The following is a 17,185-nucleotide window of genomic DNA, read 5'->3' as shown; positions in this document are numbered from 1 at the left end:
TCCCTTCTATACAGCTGTGCTCCCTCACAGCCATGCTGCCTTCTAAGATTATGCAACCTTCTAAGATTATATAATGATCTTATAATTATACAATAATAATCTTTAGGGATGCATTGAAATGATCAGCACCGATCTCCATGTGTTGCCTTTCAGTTAACAAGCCAAATCACACCTGAATGGGCAAACACCTGTAGCATGAGTTTGTCTTTAGGACCTCACAAGTATGGCTATGTGAAAGACACACGATCACCAGGGAGCTGGGTGATCCATTTTGACATGGTCATCTGCACCTGCACCGTTAAACCTATGCATTAGCTCACATGTAGACTTCACCACCGCAGAGGTCCATGCTAGTGCATGGAAGTCCAGGGACCTGGTAGTACTATGGCTGACGCTGCACACAACAACAACAATAACTTTATTATTTATGCCCCAGTCATCTGACTGAGTTGCCCCAGTCATGTGGGGATCCATCCCTGTAATTGACAAGTGAATTAGGTTTATCTGGTTAAATAATGGGGAAGGCGCTTCAAAATAATATTTTATAAAGGAAAAGAACCTAGGGCAATCATGTCCACAAAAGCAAAAAAGCTGTTCAGTGTGGGAATTCTAATATTTTATCATAATTAAGACTGCTTGAGCTTTCTCATGGCTAACAGTGATTTTCACTTGTTTTACTTGTTGTGAAGGGCCTATTCACAGAAAGTTGGCACATATTAAAATATGGGTTGCATCGCCTTCTCTGACGTTGTCAGACCACAGTGACATTCCCCCAAATGCGGTATTTCTGGCAAAGTTGCTGGACTGCACAGCAACCATTGTATCATTGTGATTTATCTCCCAGGAAACCAGTTCACCAGGGACAGTGTTAACTTAATCGATTTCCATCCAGAGTCTAATATGTCCAACTAGTGATTGGCACTGATGTAGCATAGGAGCTAACGATGTGAGCCAAAAAACCTTTGGTTCAGATCTGCTCTTCTTGCATCCTCACTGGGCACTAACCGGGGTCACACCCTAGTCTCCAGACTGCCTGATAGTGAAGGAATTGTCTGATAATTCCCTTATACCAAGGCTATCTTCCCCCGCAAAAAAACTTGCCTCCATCATGAGCTGCTCAGCCCTACTCTTTTGCCTCAGCGGTCCTTACTGAGAACTGTTGCCTAGCAACTACCAACAAACCTGGAAAGGGCAGGGGAACAGGCCACAATAGCTAAAAGGAGAAGCAGTACTGCCAGGACCTTCCACTGCTGAGGCAAACTCTCCAAACGTTGTTGACGTCCAACCCCCGCCATCATCCCTACTCGATGTCCATGCTAGCTGTGGATGGTGGGAGTTAGAGTCCCACAATATCTGGATGCAGAATGTTGCTTTTCCTTTCTCTGCTTTGTGTGTGTACAGCTTGGCAGATGCTTAGCAGTGCTAACTCTTATGGCTGTCCCTGTTTGCAACTTTCACAAACGTAATGAAGTGATGAGGGGATTTACTAGGGATCTAGTCTGTCTCCTTAAACAGGGGGTGGAGAAGCTCAGGCCCAGGAACTGAATATGGCCCTCCAGAGCTCTCTTCCTGGCCCTCCAGACCACCACCCCAACTACATACCTTCCTTGCAGGCCACACCCCTCACTGGTCCTAGATCACACATATCCTTGCCTGCTTTTGTCTGTTTGGAACGGGTCCTTGAATGGCTCTTGCTTGCCTAGAGGAAAGTTAGATAGGGATATGTGTGGCCTACTGCACTTAACTGCTGCTTTGTGGGACATCTTTGGAAGAAGATAAGGCTAAGGAGTAAATATGGAGTGGAGTCCCTAAGACAGTTGGGTGGTGTGGCGATCACACAGGGTCCCCAGACGTTTGACGGTCTATTGATCCCTGTTCCTCCATTGTGATTGCTTCCCCGCCGCCACCAACCCATTTCTCTCAGGTACACACAGAGTCCAGACAGTTGTTAACATTAAATCAAATAAGCAAGTTTATTTTATAAGCCTTAACAAGTTTATGGTTTCAGATAATTTTTCTTGTCAGTTTCTTAATCTTAGTTTCTATACCGGCCTATACCTTTCCTAATAACTGCTAACTGATTATCCCAACTGTCTATCTGACTCCTCCTATCAGTTTCTCTCACTCTCTCACAACACAACTCGACCAGCCCACAGACTTATCTCCCTCTTCCTTCTCCAACTCCCAAATGACTTCTTCACTCTAACTCTAACTCCTCCCCTTGGGTTCCCACTTGCCAATCACTTCACACTCATTTAACCCTTTCCTTATGACCCAGCATGATGTCACCTAGGAGATCAAACGTCACAGGTGGTAACTTCCAGCAACTCCTGCAGCCAAGCTAGAGCCAAACGTATGCTCTGCTTTCCTTAGGAGCACGTCAACCAGGCCAAGAGAAGGGTGCTGTTCCCTGGGCAGCACCAGGGTCTCCATACACACTGCCCAGGCTTGCACTTCAGTGCTGCTAATGCAGCAAAAACAATGTCACGAGTGACTTGTCTCTGCAGCCACATGGTCAGCAAGAGAGCGCAACAGACATCATGATATGCTCCACACAAGAAATCCACAAAGCTTAAGCAAACGAGTCAGCTGCAGAGATGGGGGAACCTGACAGTTGTACAGTTTGATGATTTGCATTTCTAAAAACTGATGGGGGGAAAATTGAAATTTATTATTACGGTCGGAGACCAGCTTGTGAAACACAAATGGAACTACAATCCCCAAAGCAAAACAAACATTTTATACAATATACAACAATGAATTTTAAGTTTAAAAATGCGGTAGACATATAAACACATAAAAACTTTAAGATAGACTACCATAGAGAAATGACCTAGAGTCGCCCGTGGCTCTGGGTTTGGGAATTTTCTTAACAAACTAGTGTGTGTGTGCGTGTGTATAAATACCTATTTTTGGATTGGATTGTTGGTTTTTTTGCTCTTTAAATGGGGCAGAACTCAAGAGTGTGTAACACTCAAACTGTGACTCAACTGTTAATTTTTCGTTTTACTTAATTCAATTTTCAGTTTACTTAATATATCCTGCCCTTCTTCCAAATGATGGTGAGGACAGCATGCAAGAGTGTCTTCCTTTATTGTTCTCCCAACAACCCCATAAGGAAGGTTAAACTGAGAGATGGTGAGCAACCTAAGATCATCCACCAAGTTTCCTGACTGACCAAATATGTGAACCAAGAACTCCCTGGCCAACGTCTGATATCTGTTGCCCTTCAAGTGTTGCTGGACTACAACTCCCATAATCCCTGACCAATGGACATGGTGGCTGGGGATGATGGGAGCTGATGTCCAATGACACCTATAGTGCCATTGGCTCCACATCCCTGCTCTTCACTGCTTTGTCTTTTCCCATTAGGATTAGAGTCCTTCTGAGACGCAGTTCAAGTAAACCTGGATTTCCAATTCCTTGTCTCCCCCCCCCCCCACTTGTGTTAAGTTAATGAATGTGGATTTTGCCTGGAAAGCAAACAGAATCAATTTCAGAATCACACACACAGATTCCCCTATTAGCAGTAGCAATGGCAGAATCCATAACTGCGGGACATTAATACTACCGTAAACTGGAAAGTATCTATTTCCACGTATCTTATGTAGATCGTATAAAATAAGTATGTGCAATGTGTCCATGCTGCTGATAAGTAGCCTGCAGCAAAGTAGAAAATGTTCATTTCATCTCAATTCCAGAGCTGTGAGACTTGACTTTGGGGATTCAGAAGTCGGCAGTAAACCAAATCACAGCGTTCGCAAGATTCGGCTTCCCCTTTGCTTTTTTTCCTGTCCTCCCCAAAAGTTTGATGAGACTGAGCTCCCTGCAATAGAGGCTGATTGAAGAAGCTGTCAGCTGAGGCGAAGACTGTTCCCATGATGAATTAGTCTGCAGGCATTTCGAGACCAAACATTTTTATAAGATCTCTTCTACACAGCAATAGCTTTTAAATAATTCCATTCTGACATGTCCCAACCATCACTAGATAAACCACCCGTATCCAAACTACGAATATCTGTCAGTGCAGCATTCCTAACACTTGCTGTTCACTCCAAGGCACACCAGCGCACCTCCGCTTCGCTGAATTCTCCTCCAGAAACTAGTGCTTGCTGTTTTCTTTGGGGGAGCTCAGCCTTTGACATCAATTGCTTCCTTTCCTACAACCTTGATCTCAGGGCTAGAGATCAAGACACGCTGAGGCCCTAAGCGGTGTCAAGTTTCCAAGGCCCCATTGCATAAACTCCCCTCCCTCAAAATGAAAATAGAAATAATGAACTTTTATAATTCTGTGCATGGACATGGGTAAGGACACAACGAAAAAACTAACCATCCAAGTAAAGCATATATCTTGCAATAACTCTTGAACTTCCAAAGTATGTTCCATGAAAAGACTAAAATGGCAATAGCAACAACAAACAAGCAATGTGCTGCAGAGAGAACCATGCTTGGGCCTATCAGTCCTGAGTTCAAATTCCACCTTTGTTTTGAAATTCCTCACCTATCAACATTAGGCAGGCACCTTTTGTATATAGTTTTAGATCCCTGTGCAAAACTTGGTTGTTGTTTTGGCAAGCCTACCCAGACATATAGTTGAATTAGCAATATTTGATTTGAAAGTTTTGCTGATTTTATCTGTGTTTTAATGGTTGATAGAGAGAAGAAGGGGAAGGATTTTAGCTGTGTTTTATCTATAGCTTTATTTTAATACCACTTGAAGAGCTTTTGGATCGAGTGCTTTATAAATCTAAAAACAATACCACCTCATTTGTGTTCCATTATTTTTCTCTCGGCCGCCGCATGCCATATGTATGTATGTTTGTATATCTTGCACACCAGGACTAAGACTAACCCACAACCCCAATATCTCTGTGGAGATCATTTGTTTCTGTATGGAGGAGCCTTTAATTATGTGACATTGACAGCAGTACAGCTGAGAACACAGGTTTGCTGCCTCCTCAACACCCAGGGTCAGCATTTGGGGTGGGCGGGGGGGATTCATTTTTTGCTTGCATTTCAGAGAAACTATTTTGTTTGAACTTCCCAAACCAATATGTAAACCAAAACACAATCATCTTTTGAAATTCACACTTCTCCGAATTTTGTGATGTGTGCAAAAATGCATACTGAAATGTGCGGAATGTCAAGAGTTCAAACCAGATCAGAAACACACACACACACACACACACACACACACACACACACGTAGGAGACAGTGCAAAATATCACACTATATGGGAACCAGAAACACTTCTGCTTATTCTTGGACTTCACTGTGAATAAGATGCATGCCTGGTCATCAGAACCTCCTCCCAGTCCAACAAATTGTGTAATTGTGCTAACAAACAAACTAATCTATTCTCTCAACAGAGATACAAAGGCTTTGCCAAATTAAACTTTCATGAAAACTAATGTGCTTTGAACATCTGCTACCACAGCTCATTGAAAGCAGCCTTTCTTTAGTTTGTTGTGGGGTGCAATAGAGCATAATTCAGTGTCCCTGTCTGAATAAATATAATAAATATGGCTGTAGGATTTAGCCTTCTCATATTTGGGATTTATAAATTATGTGGTGTTGGGGCCAGTTCAACTCCAATTAAGTAACCTTTAAAAAACAGAAAATTCAAGCAATAAGACCTATTCCCCAGTGATTCAAATAGAATGTAAAAAAAATATAAATCTGTTTTAAGGGTTATTACTAGGTATAGTATAGGGATACAATGATACAGGGAATGTTAACCTGGATCTGTAATGAACCACCTTCCCCACTTGGTGTTAATTTCCATGGGGTTTCACAAAAAACAACTTGAAACTTTATTCTTGTATTTCCCCTCTTGAACTCAAAACGTCCTAGAGCTATGTGGTGGTTTAAATGAAAGAGTTATTAGTGGAAGGAATTCCATTTATACAATGGAGCTTCACCTCCTTCTCCTCATTCCATACTCTTCCCAACAGTGTTTGAAATCTGCCAGGTGGAAGGCGCTTTTGCACATGGCTATTGGCCAATTGTGACCAAGTGAAGATGCCTGGGCTCCTGATGTCTCCACCTGGAGATGCATGCCTGGGGATCCTTGCATCTTGACTGTTTTCACACACCAGCAACACATCCTGTAGAATTCTGTCCGTGGTATTTTATCTGCACAATCAGAACGAATTTCGGGAACCAAAAAAATCATATTTCAAGCCTTCTGGCCCCCAAATGGCAACTAGACATTCTGTTTTGGCAACTGTAACCCTGGTTTAAGGAGCCATTTGGTGTGTAGCTTATCTATCTGAGTTTCTAACACTATTCTCAAATCTGCTTTGGAGGGCTGCGGGGAACACCAGAACAGATTTAGGAGGTATGTGCGAAGAATGCAGGGAAAGAAAAGGAAGGGGTTTTTCTGCTGCACAGTCAAAAGTCCTTCAAATTTGCTGGATACCACCCATGCATTTAAGAATGCACAATGGTCAGCAACTTAACTTAATGTAAGAATTGATGCTTTTGAATTATGGTGCTGGTGGAGACTCTTGAGAGTCCCATGGACTGCAAGAAGATCCAACCTATCCATTCTGAAGGAAATCAGCCCTGAGTGCTCACCGGAAGGACAGAATGTGAAGCTGAGGCTCCAATACTTTGGCCACCTCATGAGAAGAGAAGACTCCCTGGAAAAGACCCTGATGTTGAGGGCACAAGGAGAAGGGGACGACAGAGGACAAGATGGTTGGACAGTGTTCTCGAAGCTACTAGCATGAGTTTGCCCAAGCTGTGGGAGGCAGTGGAAGACAGGAGTGCCTGGCGTGCTCTGGTCCAGGGGGTCACGAAGAGTCGGACATGACTAAACGACTAAACAACAACAAAAAAGTAGCTCGCATGTTGTGAAATGCAATTTGTTCACCACTTTTAGGTATTTGGGATATGACAAAACTCCATTTTACTGAAATCAACAAAGCAAACAAAGGAATAGAGATTGAAACACTATAGAAATTAACACAGTCAATTACTTTACTGTAGAAGAAAACATGGAATATGGAAGCGGGGAGAGGAAAAGGTTACACATTTTACTATTTGTTTTAAGCACTCCTGCACATTCAGGATAATGTTAATCAACAAATAAGTGCATTTTCATAAATGCTTTGCTCACTCCCAATTAATCTTTCCAAACTTTAGCAAAACCCACATTAAACGTATGATTAATGGCCTGCTGTAAGTGCTTAGTGGCTCCTGCGGTAGAACATTTCTGAGGTCTAAAGCAAACTCTGACAAAATCCGCATGCGGAATGACAACCTGAATTGAATTTTGCTGAAGTCATCCTGACTCTTGAACTCCAGGAGTTAAGTCCCTCCGCCCCTTTCTCATATTTCCATGGTATTGAAATGGAAATACGTTTCAGAAGGATAGCCCAAAGCATAGAGAGAATATAGCACTTGGGTAATTGTGGCCAAGTAACAGAACAGACACCATTACAACTCAACTATCGCCGCCCTCGCTACTTACATTACATTGCCAAGTAACCACTGCAATTTCTCCTGCTTTAAATTAGGTCCGACCCCAAAGCTACAATCACCGAAGAAAAAGAAAATTGCCAAATTCCAAATGGAGAAGATGCCTTCCATCTCCCGCATCTAACTCTGATATACTCCCGCTATGTTCCCATATGCATGAAGTAGTTTTAATTGAGAATTCATGATGGAACTCTGGCACGGTTTAATTAAGGGGTGTGTAGGAGACCTTCGGATCCCGTCGAGAGTTTGCCCTGCCCCTCGAAAGATCTAGGAAGCTTGCTGTCCAACATGAAAACTGAAATGAAGACTAGGAAAATGGGACCTGCAATGTTTAGCTGAATAATCAATCAACCGGATGCTCAGAATTGGGGAGCCAACTGTCCTAACATGATGCCTTGCTGTCACCAGTGTGTGAAACTTTTGAAAGCAAAGCATGCCTTTTTTAAAGAACATTTGTTATACCTCATCATCACATTGACGAAAAAAGAGATAAAAGTGGTTTAATTAGTTGCTCGCACAATTAATCAACATTAATTGGGTGGCAGTCCTACTTTAAAAAAATCACACAATGGCTGAAGCAAAATTCTATATTGTTTCTTGCTGAGAAAAGGCTACTGTTCTATCGTTAGTGGGCTGGTTCTAAGGATCTGTGAGATACATCCCAGGATGGTATAATTAACATTAAGTCAGTACAGATTTGTTTTTTTAAAGATTTGTCGTATTGCATATTAGAATACACACCAGGAGAATGTCCCACCATATTTATAGTTTTTGTATTGTGGTTATTTTGCCATTGCTTTGACCTACCTGCAGAATATAAAATCATGCAGGGCATTGTTTACTCTGGCAGCACACCTCTTTCCCTTGCACACACAGAGAAGACAATAATATTAATAATCAGTGGCCCTTAATTCCCAAATGCTTTACTGAATAGAGCTTACACAATCATCTTAAGACTGAAAAAGTGGTAAGCAATGCTAGCTTTTGAGGAAGGTAATTCCACAGTCCTGGAACCATTATGAAGAAGGCCTTCTTCCTTGCTGCAGATAACATTAATTCCAGGAAGCATACAGCTAGAATCTTAGAATTACAGTGTTTATAAAACTGGGAGGTCCATTGGAGGTCATCTATTCCAACTGCCTTCTCAATGCAAGTTTTGCAATCTGGATGGAACTACAGATTCTAAAGCAGATGGCTATCAAACCTCCACTTAATTACCTCCAAGCTCTAGCAAAGGAGGTACTTGATGATGAACTTAGCAGGTTGGATGGTCTATCCACATACAGAATAATAAGCTTATGATACATGGAAGATTTCAAAAGGTCAGAGCATGTGCGCATGCACGCACACATGCACACACACAAACGTAGTCAGTGCGACAAGAGATTAATAATAATAATAATCCATGTGCAGCATGCACATAAAGGAAAACTTAATTCTGCTCCTAGGATACCCAAATTATGTGGTAAGAATACATTACACAAAATCATACTCTTTTGTTGTTGCTGTTGTTACAACTCCAGCAGTGTTTCCATTTGTACAAATATACCAGTACTTTGCAATTCTTCATGCATCTACCTTGTGGCATGGCTGCATGGAGACTTGTTTTGCACCATCTGCACCCCAGGTCTAGCTTTTCAAGCAATGCAGATTCATTTAAGTTTTGTGGTATTTGAGCAATGACATGGACATGGAAGAATGGAAGGATTGGGGAGGTATGGAAATCTGTATAACAAGAACCTGCTGGAGGGCAGGTTTGCCTTCCATATGGTCACGGGAGATAAAGGCATTCCAGGTGATGCATCCTCTTAGTCAGAAGATGGTGATGGCATGGGCCCAAATAAGGAACTAGTCGTTCTCTTTTTGATGATATGACCTCAACCTTATTTGATTGGATTCCTCTGCCACACAACTCTGGGACCTCATCATCTCATGGCATGGCACATAAGAGTCATTTGTTTGTGCATTTGTGCAGCACTCATGCATTCAAAATGAACCTAGTATGAATATAGAACACATTCGTTAATTTATTATCACATATTTCTCTCCCACTTCCTCCGTTCCTAGTCCCTTAATCTGGGAGCAGGTGGTGCTGTGGACTAAACAACTGAGCCTCTTGGGCTTGCCAATCGGAAGGTGAGCGGTTCAAATCCCTGTGACGGGGTGAGCTCCCATTGCTTTGTCCTAGCTCTTGCCAACCTAGCAGTTCGAAAGCATGCCAGTGCAAGTAGATAAATAAGTACCACTGTGACAGGAAGGTAAATGGCGTTTCCATGCGCTCTGGTTTCCGTCACGGTGTTCTGTTGCACCAGAAGTGGTTTAGTCATGCTGGCCACATGACCTGTAAAGCTGTCTGTGGACAAACACCGGCTTTCTCGGCCTGAAACTGAGATGAGCACTGCAACCCCATAGTCACCTTTGACTGGGTTAAGTGTCCAGGGGTCCTTTACCTTTACCTTTTACCTTAGTCCCTTAATTATGCTCTATGGCTAACTTTGTTCAGTCTAAGACACTCTTTCCTATAGTGAAATAACCCCCTCCATCTAGCCGAATTGGTCAAAAAACATACATTTTAAAATTTGATTTAATTTTATGTTTTAAAAAAAATACTTTCTTGGCACTAGCTATGCCCAGGTAAAAATAAAAGCCACTCTCCTTCCCAAGCAAAAATACTGATGTGAAAAAACAAAATATAAATGTGTTACCTCGAAAATGGTTATTACAATCAAGGCAGTTTTGCTGTGCCCTATAATCTCCCAATGAGGTATGTTGCTCCAGTTTTTATACAAAAAAGCACACACCTTGTGTTTTGCTTTCCTTTTCTGCTAATATGCACACATATACATTTTGCATATGCCCATGGAGAGGGTTTGGGAAGAACTCGTAAAACCACCTGTTCAGCACAGCCTGCAGGTGATATTTACAAAACCTTAAGCATATTGTCAGCAACTGATTGAGGGCTGCAGCAGTTGCCATTCCTCCAAACACATCATGATGTATGAAAACAAGTGCTGTATTTAAGTCGTTGGGAGTATTTATCTTCCCTGAGCAAAACAGTCAGCGTGCTCCCGAGAAACCTTAACTTTCTTTGACAAAGCTCCTATCACAAGTGCAAGAAAAAATACCAATTCTTTACAATAATCCCCCGTAATGCAAGCACAGAAACCACTGGCATTGCAATGCTTCTAATCGCACAGATGACAGACTAGTTAACAGCCTCCATCACTGCGGAATATCTCATCATATTCTCAAGGAACAGGAGCCTGACAATGGAAGGGAACCTACATTGTTGCCAGAGGTATGATCGGAATCAGTAGCACACAGAATCTGCGATAAGCCGAGATAGAAAAGAGTGAGCTTCCTTTGTGTTACGATAATATTCAGCCATTTCGCTTTAAGTAGGGTTGCCGGTCCCCCGCCCGCACCTTCCTCATGCAGAAAAGCAGCATGTCTGCATCAGGCAGGATGCTTGGCTTGGGCTGAGGTTACCATCATTCCCTTTAATGGAAAACTGGTGGGAGGACAGAATGGAGTATTCTGGAGTAGGGCATGGTTGACACGATGAACAAGAGCACGGCTTCTAGGATGGACACGCTGCCATGTTTTGTTCCAGGTCCCATTTGTTTCCCTGATTTTATAGTTGAGTTGCATATCTAGTCGTTTGGACGTGGACTAGGGCTACTCAAAGTTAAGGCAATGGATTCTACCACACTGTTCATTCCAGAGGAGCAAACAACAAAACTGCAAAGCAATACATTTTTTTAATGAAACAAATAGAAAATATACTTTTTTAATAAAAAAAAAAGTTAGGAACATCTGCAAAAAGTTGAAAACAGACCCATATGCTCAAAGCTAACAATTTCTAGATTACAGTGGTACCTCTGGATGCGAACGGGATCCGTTCCGGAGCCCCGTTCACATCCAGTAGTGTGCGTGGGTCACGATTCACCGCTTCTGGGCACGACATCATTTTGACCGTCTGCACATGCGCGAGCGGAAAAACCCAGAAGTAATGCGCTTTGTTACTTCCAGGTCACCGCAGCACGCAACCCGAAAATACTTATCCCAAAGCTACTTCAACCCAAGGTATGACTGTACTGGGAACAATACATTTCAGCCATCAAATGCCAGGGTACAGTAACAGCAAACACACACACACCGAATACTGCTCTTACTGCTGAGCCTACACTTAATCTGCAGTAACTTCCTCTTGCCTTGCCCCTCTCCTCTCCCCCCCCCCCCGCACCGTAAGTGGTAGTGACGTGCACCGTTAGGAAGATAAGAGAACAAAACAGCTTCACCTGCTCAGTCCTGCTGGCTGCCACTTTCTGGGTGAACAGGGATTTACATTCAGCCTAACTGTTAATAATGAGAAAGATGGTTGGCTCTCATCAAGGAGAGCACTCCATAACCAAGGAACCACTACTGAGAAGGCCCTGCCACATGTCAGTGCTAGCAAGGCACCACTACTGAGAAGGCCCTGTCACACTAGAAGCTGTTATTTTAGGAACTTGGGTCCCAAACAATTTGAGCCCTTGTACACTCATGCTGACACCTTGAATTGAGCCTGGTAGCTCACTGGCAACCAGTGCAGTGCTTTCAGGACTGATGACACAAGCTGCCCCACTCACCACCCTAGAAGTTGCATTCTTCACTAACCACAGTTTCTGGTCCGTCTTCAAAGGTAAGCCCACGTAGAGTGCATTGCAATAGCTCATGCAGAAGGTCACTAGAGTATGGACAACTGAGGCCAGGCTATCCCAGCCTGGAAAGGGGAATAGTCTAGGGAAAGTTGCAAGGATGCACTGTACATAAGCCAGGAGGACTGGGCCTCACATTTCCCACCTCTGTACTAAATAAATCAACCAGTAAGCATCATTTCAAATCAGAACCAGTCAGTGCACAGTGGAATCAAAGTGCATTATACATAGAGTCCAGCTGAAGCCACTGTTTCAGGGACAGCATGGCTATTAGGCTGGGTGAGGCAGGCTGCTTCAGGCAGCAGATTTGGAAGCATCATTAAAGGGCAGCAAACAATCAGTTATTCATTGTGATATTTTTACCACCAACAGAGGGGCACCGTTTGGATTTTCTGCAGCAGGCACCATAGTGTCCTGGTTCACCTCAGAGGCGTTTGATTGATACACCTTCAGCCAGTTTGCAGTGCAAGAGAAGGAAGAGGGAGATAGATCATAATTCTGCCCCGCCCCCTAGAAGAAGAAGAAGAGTTTGGATTTGATATCCCGCCTTTCACTCCCTTTAAGGAGTCTCAAAGCGGCTAACATTCTCCTTTCCCTTCCTCCCTCACAACAAACACTCTGTGAGGTGAGTGGGGCTGAGAGACTTCAGAGAAGTGTGACTGGCCCAAGGTCACCCAGCAGCTGCATGTGGAGAAGCGGAGACACGAACCCGGTTCCCCAGATTACGAGACTACCGCTCTTAACCACTACACCACACTGGCTCTACTTGAAGAGCCAAGCTGGCCGCTGCACAGAATAATCAGAAAACCCTGCTGTGAGGACACTGAGCTGAAGCTGCTGCTGCTGCTGCTGCACATTTGCGGCCAATTTTGCAGCAGGAGAATTAGGCCATTGGCAATAGCACCAAAAGGCACGGTGGCATCGGAGGAGAGGCCAGGCTGGTTTGTTGTGGAATGAGATTTGGTAGCCAATAGAATTTTTCAGGGGTGAGGAAACTGTGGCCCTGCGGATGTTGCTGAACTCCAACTCCCATCCTCCCTGAACCCTGACCAAGATGGTTGGGACCGATGGGATATGGGAGTCTAGAAACATTTCGAGGGCTGCAGGTTTCACATCCCTGGCCAACCTCATCATGTGCAGGGAGGAGAATAAACTAGCAGAAGATGCAGAGGCTGAGGTACATGTGAGAATAAAATGAAGTACGAAATCAAGATAATTTCAGTTTAAAATATGCACTAATATTTTGTGAAATGAATCCCTCTTCCTCCCAGAACAGATTTTTCTACTTCTTAATTTGCCTGCCCCCTGTGCCTTTAGCAGTAACTTAAAACACACTTACAAAGCACGGCTTATACTGGCATCCGGATAAGTGAAGGGGAAACATTTCACTTGCTAGCTTCCCTCATTCCAGCTTACAGATAAAGGCACGGAAGCAGAGCCAGTTTCGTTTCGTTTCCAAACGCAGAAACTCCGCCGCTTCCTCTCTTATCTCTTTACCTCCTGAAATGGCTCAAGGGATGGAGAGGCAAGAAGAGATTTGCAGCAGTGGGAGGATAAACAAAGGGGCTTTCTCCTTCCAAGGTCTGGCCTGATGGCACATGAGGCCACCACCCTGCTGAAGCTAAGCTGGTCTGGGCCTGGTCAATGCCTGGATGGGAGACCCTCTGGGAACTGCCTTGACTTCCATGATGAATGTAAGGAAAAGAAACATAAAATATATTTCCCCCCCTCTCTGACTCCCAAAGGACACTATGTAAGGAGGAAAAGGTAAGGCTGGCAGAAATGACAATGATGAAGAAAGAGAAAAGGCTGCCTGGCTGCATAGAGGGAGATCTTGCTGACCTCCTTCACTGTGACATCCCACAGGGCAGGAGCACATACAGTGGTACCTCGGTTTAAGAACAGCCCTGTTTACGAACTATTTGGTTTACAAATCCGCAAAACCGGAAATAGTGCCCGGTTTCTGAACTCGGGTCTAAGAATGGAATCAGAACGGTGGAAGGGCACTGGTGGTGGGAGTCCTCAATAGGGAAAGCGCACCTTGGTTTAAGAACTGTTTCGATTTAAGAACAGACTTCCGGAACGGATTAAGTTCGTAAACCGAGGTACCACTGTACTGGAGACATTGGCATTTGATTGGCCTCTGCAGGACTGGGGGATTTGGGGCTACCATGACAGTTTGTCCTCTCCTTTGACCACCAAGTCCAGAGTAAGCCACTATTGAATCTGCAGGAACCCTGATGCCCCTCTGTACCCAATGACTCCTGCATCCCATGAACCTCTCAAAATGTATACATTCACAGGGGAGAAGGAGGAATGGCCATTTCAAAAATGTCCGTGTTGCGTTTCCCATCCGTTTATGGACTTTACAAGATATATAGACATGTTGGTGGCAAAAATGCCTATTTCCTAACTTGCTAGGTATTGCCTTCCTTGCAAAGAAAATCTTCTCGCCCCACTACCCACCCTGATGGGAAGCTTTTAACGGGTGGTGTGTTAAATCAAATTGCTCCAGTATGGTTTTTCATCAGTTAATGGCTGCTGTGAAATGGCATGAAAGACGGTGTACCCTAAGGGGGTGGATGGGGGGGGAATTAACGGGGGAGTCCAGATATGGGGAGATGGACGTCGTCTAGGGTTCTCTTTATTAAGCAAAATATTAAAATACACAACAATGATTCCGAGCAACACAATCAAAAGGGAAACACATATGTCTGCCCTTACATTAGGAAAGCTGTGAGCTGCTGCTGCCTTTGTTGTTTCATCTTACCCCCCCTCCCCCCCATTAAATCAGACACTTCTTCTAAATCAAGCCCTCGGGGAGTACGAGACAAAAGTGATGAGAAGGCAGTGTGTGAATACAAAAGTGGAGCATGTGTTTTATAACTAACTCTGCTCAGAGATCAAGGGAAATGTCATTGTTTATAGCCATCAGAAAAGAATCAATGTAATTATATTTGTATTATCAATTCAGGTCATTATTCTAATACATACACCGCAAAGCCACATGAGCAGTTTGCAGCTGAGCTGATGTGTTTATTACTTAACTCCTTCCTGTTGAGTTACTTATATAATTATTATTATTATTAAAAAAGACATGTTCCTCTTCCTCCAAATGCATGCACCCAAACTGAACGGAGGCAGGGTGTAATACCTTGAAGTTGTCAGTTTAGCTGAAGGATGTTGTTGGGTCCACATGAGCACACACAAACACACCAAAGTCTCAATGTATTCACCCTGCACATAGAGGGTTTCCGCAGTGGCATCTGGTCCATTCGGGCAAATGGGCCACTACCCAACCAACCTCAGTCTGCCTTCAGCCAATCCCACCTGCCCAGTGGAATAAAGATCTACATTGGGACGTGCTGACCCCATGGATTCTGCCACCTGAGGCAGTCGCCTCACCTTGCCTCATGGGTGGGCCGGTCCTGATGGTGGGACATCTAAAAGAGCAGAAAAAGAGGTCGGACGGCAAGATGGTGCAGACAAAATCCTCACCAATGTTGGCCCCATTAATGAAGGCCTAGATCATCCACTGCAATGCTTGCTCACAGAAAGAAGCTCTTTGCACTTCTCCTGTGTTCAGAACAGAGTACCCAATGAAATGTCGGTATGTTTAAAGGAGAGGCTGGACCAGTACAAATAGAAACTGAGCAGGGAGGGCATTGCAGATATTTATTGAGACCTCTCAGACATCCAGGGAGGTACTGGCAGGCACAGTGGTGACCACAGGTGGTGTGTTGGCAACCCAGGTAATCCTTATCCCTATAAAAATTATGAAGACTACTAAATAAAAGAACAACAACCCCAAACCTTTGAAGGACAGAAAAGAAACATGTTTAAAAGCACGAACTCCCAGCAACAGCAATTAACGGGGTTTGCCAATGTAGTGTCCTCCTAATGGTCTTTGACTATATTTCCCATCATCACCTAGCTAGTATGGCCAATGAACAGGGATGATGGGATTTGTAGTTCCAACAACATCAGGATGGCACTATGTTGACTGTCTCCTGGATAGAATCCAGCCATCATCTTAATCCTTCTCAGGTGGCCTTTATTCCACTTACTGACATCCACCCAAGTGCTGATTCCAGGGGAACAGGAAGTGGCAAGCTAGGTTGGGCAGATAATAGTTACGTGCACGTTATGTAGCTGTCCCCTGCCCCTACACAGAGATGTTTAGGAATCCTCCCTCTTCAGAGATACAGACTCACAAAGAATTAGGGTTTCCATCTAAGTATTCATTGATTGTAAAGTCACCTGTCCCATTTGATTCATAGCACCTCAACTGCGCATGTATAAAAACAGCCACGGGGGATTCGAAACCTGGAGTTACACATGTGTTAAACAGAGACTGTGCAATCCCAAAGCCATAAAATATGACTGAAGCGAAAATCAATAGGACCAAAATATGTATCGAAAGCACATCCAAAAGAAAATTCTACCCATATGGAAAGGGCTAGATTGTTCTTACTTTTCCGCAAAGTTCCAGGATTTTGCTAATCAGAAATATAGGAGAGTCATGTAGAGACTTTTTCTTACATCTTTGCAGTAAAGACAGCAGAATCTGGAAGCTGCCAGATGAATTAAGAGCTGAGAGACTTACCTAAGGGAAGAAAAAGAAAGAAAGAAAGATGTGAATTAATAAATAGAGCTGCATTACGAAGACACAATCAGATTTGGTTTGTCACGCGCTATGATAAATGACCAGATTACTTAATGTATACTCAATGAGTTGTTGTTATTATTATTATTACTATTAAAATTAAATTTTCAATTATGTTTAGAAGCTAAGCAAATTCTGAGCACTAAGAGAAAGCCATCAATTATTCATCCAGGAGTGACTTATATGATAATCAATATAATCCCTTTTCGAAAGTGTCAATATAAGGAAGGCAGTATTTCCATTTTAGAATGCAGTCAATGAATCATAGAATCGTAGAGCTGGAAGAGACCATGAGGGTCATCTAGCCCAACCTCCTGCAATGCAGGAATCTTT

General features: G+C 43.4%; 1 protein-coding gene across 7 annotated transcripts in view; it reads right to left on the bottom strand.

Annotated features, from left to right (window-relative positions):
- CDH4 (cadherin 4) overlaps positions 1-17,185 on the bottom strand; it is an 806,698-nt gene that overhangs the window by 519,553 nt on the left and 269,960 nt on the right. The window contains exon 1 of one of the 7 annotated variants that reach the window (XM_083618503.1): positions 16,661-16,677. The exons of the other annotated variants lie outside the window; for them this stretch is intronic. Coding sequence (XP_083474629.1) covers position 16,661 — 1 coding nt within the window. The 5' untranslated portion in view covers positions 16,662-16,677. Of the gene's footprint in view, positions 1-16,660; positions 16,678-17,185 lie in introns of those variants that run through there. 7 annotated transcript variants of the gene reach the window in all.

This window comes from Podarcis filfolensis (genome assembly GCF_964270895.1).
Source record: "Podarcis filfolensis genome assembly, chromosome: 6".
Taxonomy (NCBI): domain Eukaryota; kingdom Metazoa; phylum Chordata; class Lepidosauria; order Squamata; family Lacertidae; genus Podarcis; species Podarcis filfolensis.
Note: the sequence above shows the minus strand (reverse complement) of the source record. Positions and strands in the feature narration are given on the sequence as shown.